Source organism: Gymnodraco acuticeps, unplaced genomic scaffold, assembly GCF_902827175.1.
Source record: "Gymnodraco acuticeps unplaced genomic scaffold, fGymAcu1.1, whole genome shotgun sequence".
Taxonomy (NCBI): domain Eukaryota; kingdom Metazoa; phylum Chordata; class Actinopteri; order Perciformes; family Bathydraconidae; genus Gymnodraco; species Gymnodraco acuticeps.
Window position 1 is genome coordinate 1,349,099 of NW_022990700.1, and position 8,586 is coordinate 1,357,684.

General features: G+C 38.5%; 1 protein-coding gene across 2 annotated transcripts; it reads right to left on the reverse strand.

Annotated features, from left to right (window-relative positions):
- Positions 1-5,767: 5,767 nt before the first annotated feature.
- LOC117556038 (hepatitis A virus cellular receptor 1 homolog) lies at positions 5,768-8,174 on the reverse strand. Of its 2 annotated transcripts, none has more exons than XM_034231177.1 (6): positions 7,990-8,174; positions 7,478-7,813; positions 7,348-7,404; positions 7,046-7,089; positions 6,437-6,530; positions 5,768-6,283 (listed from the first exon to the last, which is right to left on the reverse strand). In XM_034231177.1, the coding sequence occupies exons 1-6, from the start codon at positions 8,030-8,032 to the stop codon at positions 6,207-6,209; spliced, it is 651 nt and encodes a 216-aa protein (XP_034087068.1). In that variant the 5' UTR covers positions 8,033-8,174; the 3' UTR covers positions 5,768-6,206. The 2 variants fall into 2 exon arrangements, with proteins under 2 accessions (XP_034087068.1, XP_034087067.1); XM_034231176.1 differs by having other exon boundaries at positions 7,046-7,131; positions 7,990-8,157.
- Positions 8,175-8,586: the final 412 nt, after the last annotated feature.

The window sequence follows — 8,586 nt, forward strand, 5'->3', positions numbered from 1 at the left end:
CTGGTTAGGGCTGAAGTCAATAACTGTCTTTATGTAATCCCAGGAGGCTGTGAAGAAGGGAGCAAAATAAGATTTAACATAACATAACCAGCGGGATTACAGCGGCAATGTGAATTCAGCTTTTACAGTTACAGGGAAGAAGCAAGTATGTTTTTATTCCATTAGAAATGCCTCATACCGTTAGCTGATTTGGACTCCAGGTAATAGCCAGTGATGGGAGTGTCTCCTTCAAACCCGGGGGTCCATAAAATGGAAAATGTATTGTCTCTGATCTCGTTTAACTCAACCACTGGGGGGTCCGGGGGCACTAGAGACATGCAGCAAAGTTTTTTTTATATACAGCTTAGTTTATTTTGTGAATTTGAAAATGTTTCTTCTGCATATAGATTGTAATGATCATGGCATGTAACAAACCACAGCTGTGATAAATGAATCTACACTTAAGAGACACTTTGACAGCACATTGAGATCCAACTTGAATTTGGGCATTTTTCATGAGAGACTATGGAAGACCATTTAAAGGTCCCCTATTTTTCATCAATATATTATAGGTCTCAGATATATACAAACATGTCTCTGAAGTGTTTGGCTCCAAACACCAAACAGATCATTGTAGCATCCCATAATCCCCTCTGTTTCAGCCCTGTTTCAAAAGTGCTGATTCTCTGTCTGCTACTTTAGATGAAAATAAGGAGCCCCTCCCCACGCCCCTCTGAGAGATATTTGGTTAAAAAGAATACAATGGTGCTCTAGGAGGAGATGCAGGTGATACGGTGTGGGGGGGTTACCTTGGTTGCTGATTGGCTAATGGTTACACAAGCCAAAAAAAAATTATGACATCAAGTGGCCAAAATCTGATCAGCTCATTTTCATATAAATGGATCAGGACAAAAAGTGAGCAAATCTTTTTTCCTGAAACTTTCAGAATCTCTTTACACAGAGGGGACACATGTTTATGTATGAAAGACATGAACAAGTGGATTTTGCATAATAGGTGATCTTTAGATAAAGTTAAATTGGATGAATTGTGGCTAAATAAATTACTATACTATAGGTATAATACCTGATGTGATGCCTGGGGTGCTTCCTCCCCAAACAGTGGCAGCAGGAACACTCTGAACTGTGGAAGTTGTGTCAGTTTAGGACATAGTAAAAAAAACATTATTAAAACATATTTTATTTCAAGTTATTTATATAGCTCTCAAAATGTTGATAAATGCTTCAGCCAATAACACATACCTGTTATCCATGTGGCAGCAGTGGAAGAAGACTTGATATTTGACACTGTAGAAGATTTGTGAACTTAAAAGAGAAACATTTGTATTAATATCGAAACTGGGATGATAAGAATGATTAACTATAAGTCATACCTTGCTATCCTCTCATGTGGACCCATCTTACCTCATCCAGAGTGGAGCAGAGAGGGGCATTTGAAGCCGGTCCTATTCCTGCGTCGGTTTTGGCCTGTATAATCACGCCATATCTGGCAGAAGGGCTTCAGGTTGCTGAGGACGATGCTCTCTAGTTCCCGTGTGGACGGCACACTCAAGTGCTGCCACCTTTTAAACTGTCGGTCTGCAGGGTCGTACTCTCTGTAGCTGATGCTGTAACTCCGAAGAACCCCGTTTCTTAGCTCGGGCTTCGGAGGCTGGATGAGAGAAAGGATAATAAATTATTTTACACTCCTTTTCTTTTAAATATATCATATACATCAGGGGTGTCCAAACCTTTTTCACCGAGGGCCAAATACAGAAAACTATACGAAGGGCTGGGCCACTCACTAGAGGTATATTGCCTCATAAGTTCAGTTATATAAGTTGGAAAAATCAATCCAATGTAGGTAAATTATTCTTGATACTTGAGAAGGCTGTTAGAAAAAACATGAATACTGTTTAATATATTTGAACATATATTTAAGTAGTACAATATAAGACAAGCAGAAGTTTATTATACTTCCTAGTCATTATACTTTTTGAATTTGCTAAGGGCCAATTCAAAATGGTCCGCGGGCCGCATTTGGCCCCCGGGCCGTAGTTTGGACACCCCCGATATACATGAATGAACAATTCCCAACACAATAACTTGCTGGGTTAAAGGTAAGCCATGTAGAGAAGCCTTTAAATAAAAAATTGAATAACCTTTGGGGAAGGCTTTTGAATCCATATGCTACAAATGTTTAAAAGCTTTACCTTCCACGTGACTTTGATGGTGTAGGAAGAGAGGGGCTCCAGCTGCATATCCAGGGGAGGACCCTCTGGTGCTGCACATTTGAACAAGTCATCCATCAAAACTGATTTGAGTCCTACACATCTCAAAACATTTCTGAAAACAATAAATATGAGTGAACCTACCTGCTTCTTTCATTGTGAATGTCAGAACATTGCTGACGTCGCTCCTGCCCACACTGTTGAAAGCAAACATGCGGATGTCGTAGACCTTGGCCGGTCGCAAGTCCGCCAAAGTCAGCTGAGTCAGTCTAAGATTATAGACTTTAGTTGTCAGTCTAGAGGATGCTGGGCAACAGGGACATATATTTCAAAAGATAACATTTGCTGTAAAATGTCAAAATTCTATTAATATTAAGATATTTGTATTGTGCTTCCTTTACACTCTATGAGGTATAGAACAATCAAGTAGGATTCAATAGGTTTGCCGCCATCAAACCCAGGGCTCCAGCGGACATTGATAGTTCTCGGCTTCACCTCTCTTATCTCTACCTTCGGGGCATTAGGGCGTACTGAAAAGAAGTACAAACTTAGTTAAATGCTAAACAGTGTTGTAACAACAAGTCTAAACTAGTGAGACTCCAGTGATATATCAAGAGACTTAAATGAAAACATTGTTATGTTGCCTTGGTCTCTTAGAAGTTGTGAGCAACATATACTAACATACTCCCCACAGAGATCATAATGTCTGCCTGTGGGTCTCACCTGCCACCACCACAGTCAGAGTCAGCTGGTGTGTGTGATCATTGAACCAGCCAGGTATTTCCACACGGCATCCATACATCCCGGAGTCGCCCTCCTCCACCTGCCTGATGGTGAGCGACACATCGCCCTCACCAATATCACCCTTGAGCAGGTGCCGCTCCGACAGTCTGCTGGTCACCGTGGTCCCGTCTGCCTTGATCACCTCATTGTCACAGCCACGGTTAGGGATGGCTCCTCGACCCCAGCATGCAGGAAGCTTGCCGTAGTACTTGGCATTATAGTTGCATATCAAAGTTACATCTTCCCCCACCGTAGCTATGATGCTCTCTGTAGATACACAACCTGGGAAGGCAGAATGGAACCTTATATTAAGTAAGCAAATATATTATAAATGAATACATGTGCATTGTCATGACTTTCTTACCTAGGAGTAGACAAAAGAGGAGACTTCTGCCTAAAGAAAACATTTTACTCTCCTTGTCTCTATCAATTTGAGGATACGGTCCACCTGCTCCACGACACTGAACAAAACCACAGTGTGGTTTCTGCTTTGAAATCCTTCCAAATCACAAGATGCCGTCCTTGAAATGCTCACACAAATAACTTTGCTGGCAGAAGAGGAATGTAGAAAGAGCCATTTCCTTCTCTGTGGTTTTGGTTCCTTATCCTAGTGGTACACTGTTTCTTTTTGATGACTAGACAGAGACCAAATGAAGATACTCTGTCCTTGTTTGTTATCAGTCTTGATACGGACAGAAGGTAATTTATGAAGTTTTAAACATTAAAACTCTAAACTTCTTAACTGGATGAGCAGGTTGGCATCCAAAGAGATTATACAGTCAAATGTGTAAATACATTTATTGCAATAGAAAGTATTAAAAATAACTAAACTCAGTGCAAATCAGTGCTAACTTCTATTGTCAGCCACACAAACACAACATTAAAGACGTATAATCATTATTTTTAAAAGTATGCCCTTAAATAGAATACTGATGAAGAAAGAAAGTCTGGGTTACTCAAGGGACATTTTATGTTGCTGAGTAAACATTCGGGTCTGCCGGATGTTTAGTAACCCAGCAAAGAACTTCCTCTTCGATCACTCCCATACATTTGTGGTCGGTACTAGCCACCTCAAAATATATACAACTAAAAAGCTGTAGATTTATTTTGTCATTTAAAATATTTGTTGGATTGCAGAATGAGACTATCAACAATTGTGTATGTATGCACGTGGGTTCAGACAATGAAAAAATAAAATGTGACTTACAACTGTAACAGTTAGGATACATGCAGACTTGCCACAATCTAGATGATTTTCTCACATCAGTCATGAACTTTCTGTAAACACTGTCACGAGTATTTTTCTTAGCAAGTATTCCTTCCCCTAATTTCTGGGATTAGGTTTACATTGCTAAACTTCATAGAGAGAATACAACATCAATACAGGAACATAATCAGCATTTACTCTATAGTGATTTTATTTTACACTAAGTATTCACATAAAACCAGAACTGCAACAGAAAACGACTTTCCCTCACTGACATGTGAGAACATGCTGATATCCTCCATATACAGGGTTTACAGCTAATTCTTCAAAACAAGCTCAAAAAGGGAATGTATGTCATTTTCTGTTGTGTTTCTTTGGCATGTTTGAATTACAAGATACAAACAATAAAATGAGTTAAAAGGTTGATGGACTCACATTTTGAGAGTAAGCAGTGTGTATGCAACAAACCCAGAACATTGAGGGGTGCATTCTATAATCTTCTCTAATGTGATAGCACTGCGTTGAATCCAGTAGGTGGCATTGTGTCCACAGCTATAAAACATCCACTCGTTGTTTTAATACAACAAGATTAAATCTGCTATTTAAAAAGGAGAAAACAGGAAAGGGAACTAATTAATCTGCAGGATAATTTGTATATTCTGAGCCTTCCTTGACACACATTAACCCTTTCTAAGAGCGGGAGAGTGTAAACTGCTGTTGCCAATTTGACACTTCTTTTTTCAGATTGAGTAACGGATGAGAGGTCAAAACGTTATCCCTTTAATCTTTAACATTTCAATGCATGTATTGGCGCAGGTTTCTCCATTCTTACCTACCCTACCTTTAAGGTGAGGTAGCAATAGCACTTAGTGAAGGTTATGGAAAAAACTAAACTTTTCTGCTGAAATCTGATGGGATAAAATGGCATGCTGCCCTCCACCCAGCATAGTTCATTAAGAGCACTGTGCTTCCTGTGTTGGTTCTGAATTGTAGCATTGAGTGTGATTTAAACTTAGCAAACCATCCAGTAAAGATTGTATGGAAAAAAATAATCCGACACACAACTCACAAACTATAATCCATTCCACAATTTTGGAAAATAAAGAGGATTATAATTATTTTAACAACAAAAAAACTACCGCCCTGCCCGTTCCCCATTTCCAAGAAGACTTTGAAATGTTCCCTGAATAGAAATTAACCTCATTTTAAGGGACTAGCTCAACTATTATTGCTACAGTTTTATATGTGTTCCATAAACATGCAGCATATACAAATGTAGATTTTTGTTGAAAACAATATTGCCTTTTTTGATTTTGTTTCCAGCAAGGTAGAGGTATGTGGGATGTTTAATTCGCCTAATGAATTCTGCACACTGCACTCCAATACAGGAAAAAGATTGGTGTTTGAGTGTGTCATAATACAAAAACAAAACATCTTTTACCTCACTGAGAATATACCGTGTTTGAATGTGAAGTTGAGCCATTTACCTACTTTATTATAACATTACTAAAAACAGTCATTTTTATGGACCCAAAATTGAGCAAAGAAACAAAAAGGATATAACATTAAATGTAATTTTACAATACAATTTATTTTTTCTGTTTGCAATATACAATTATAAAATGTAATCCATCTTTATTCAAAACATTTTGAGTAGGAAGAGAATTTTTTTTAGATCTATCTTATCTTGATAATATTGCATTAAATCCAATAGGTGGCATTGTGCCCACACGTATAAACCATCCAAAAGCTTTTAAGAGCCGTGCAATTCATTTTACCAGACAAACAGCAACTTGATTAATCTTCAGGATATTTTCTCCGCCACACATGACACACATTTGCCTTTTTTCAGAGCAATCTGAGAACTATAAGCTGCTTTACTGTGGAGAGGGCTTCAAAGGGTTTCACTCTAAAGCTGAAGCGGTGGAAAGAGTAAACACATTCAGCAAGCAGTTATTTAGAGATGCCATTGTCCTCATCATGTTCATCCATTTTGCACATGGAAAACATTATAGTACTTCATAAATGTTCTCAGCAGTTGAGATGTTGACATCTTGAAGTTTCCTCTTTGGCAGAAGTCTTCTCCCTGGTTTAAAGAAAAGCAAACATTAAATTATACACTCAGTCAATAAAAGGAAGACCCACTCAGTGACTTCAACTCAATAGACACCCACTTTAAATGTGCAAAAATGAATCTGAATGGCACTGAGTCACAAACTAAAATCCATTCCAAGCATACCAAAAGCAAAGATGAGGATAATGATGATAGCGAAGAAGAAAAGAGCTGCCACTCTGCCAATGTTCCCCACCTCCAGGAAGGCTTTAAGTTTTTCCTGCAAAAGAAATGAACCTTATCATGAAGGACTAGGTCCACTGTGCCATAAATAAACAGCATATTGAAAATTAATTGTATATTAAAAACTGTAATATATACTTGTACTCAATTTGTCACTCCCAGCCAATACCCACACATGTGAAAAATAATTCCTTTGAAATAAAAATGAGATTGGAAAGCTGCATTATTATTATTCTGATGATGTTTGTAATTATTATTCAGATTTTGCCAAATCTTTCTTCAGAAAATATGTCAGGAAGAAAGCCAGATTAGCCAAGACATTCGCTTTGAATAAATACAAAGCTTCCATTAGAGTTTATTTTATTTTATTGAAAGCCAACACCTCTTTAGGTCTATACGTTCTTTCACTTACGCTTCATTAATCACGTCAGTCACTGTAGCTGCTAATTTAAATAAATCACATAGTAGAGAAAAGCATTGATCTTTTTTTATAAATAGCATATTTATAAATACTGTAACATATAGTTTTAACTCACTACCAAAACAACACACCTCAGTTGATGCAATTCCAATTACGTCCAATGCTAGAACAGGAACTTCCTCATTTTCAGTAGAAGCAGCAAATGTTGTCAAAAGTTCTTTAAGGAGTAGAAACCACAAGTTATTATTATGTAAAAAACAAGGTTATGCTCAACATGTAAAACAATGAACTGCATTGTTCTACCCCTGAATACAGAACATTGCTATAAAACAGCTGCCTAGATACATTATGAATTACAAAATATAAACATCTTGGTCAACAACACACATTTTAAACCTTAATTAATGTATTTATTTCACAGGTGATTTCTCACCCTGGCTCACACCAACAGTAGGTCTCCAGTCCGGGGTTACTGGTTGTTCGTCGGGGGCTGGCAAAAAGAAAATACCTTAATGCTTTGAATTAGGTTCATATTCACACTGGGTGGGTTTCATGAGCTTTACCTTCCTCCATGAGCAGGTGTGTGTTGAGCTTCAGGTCATTGAACCACCCTGGGATCTCGACCCTGCAGCCGTACACACCGGCATCACTCCACTGAGCGTCCAGGATGGTCAACGACACATCTCCGCCCGACACACGGCCCCAGAGCTGGAACCTGGAGGACTTCATGGTCAGCACAGTCCCATCCGAGGAGAGGATGGTTCTGGAGCATTGGGATTTGGGCACCATGCCTCGCCCCCAACAGAAACTCAGGACGCTGTGAGTTTGGGTGTCATACCTACAGGGCAGAGTCACATTGTGCCCAACGAGGCCAGTGACTTCAACGGTGCTGGAAGACACTGTGGAGGACAGCAAATGATCAACTTAGATGATACGATGCAGGTTGCATTTGTAATTAATAAATGTGAAGCCTGCGATTGCATCCACACATGCAAGCACACACACTCCATCACACTCACACCCACAGGCAGGCTAGAAATACAAGATAACTATAAAAGCGAGAGTATCGACTCACCTTGGGTCAGGATTGAGAGGCAAAAATAAAAAAGACCAGGCATGTGTGTAGGCTATTGTATTACAATGTCCTCAAGAGATAAAAAGATACACTTCTCCCCACACTCTCCTCAGTATGGATGATGTTATTCACTGAAGCTTTCACTTCCTTTTTTTGAAAATTAGGAAGGAAATCAATGTTAGTCATGTCTACATATGAGCCTGACTGCTTGTGTAGTGCAAAGAGCTCATATCTGCTGGTATTACCTAATCTGAGATATCATTGTCTATTTAAACATCATGACCATTGTCCAGATAAACATCATCTTATGGGTATTATAACAAGAAACGTTAAAATATTTTTGTATGTACACACATTATGCAATCCCACATGTATTCAGAGTAGGGGTGCAGTTTATTTTAACTATTGTATAATCTGCCAATCATTTAATTAATGATTATTTAGGCAATAAAAATGTTGTCGTTCTGAAACCCAAAGATCTCAGATTAATGTGATTTTAGAAAGAAAAGCAGGAAACCTTTGAACACTGGAAAGAGCATGTTCTGCCTTTTTTGCATTGAAAATGATTTGAAGAGCACGATTGGTAAAAGTAGTTTA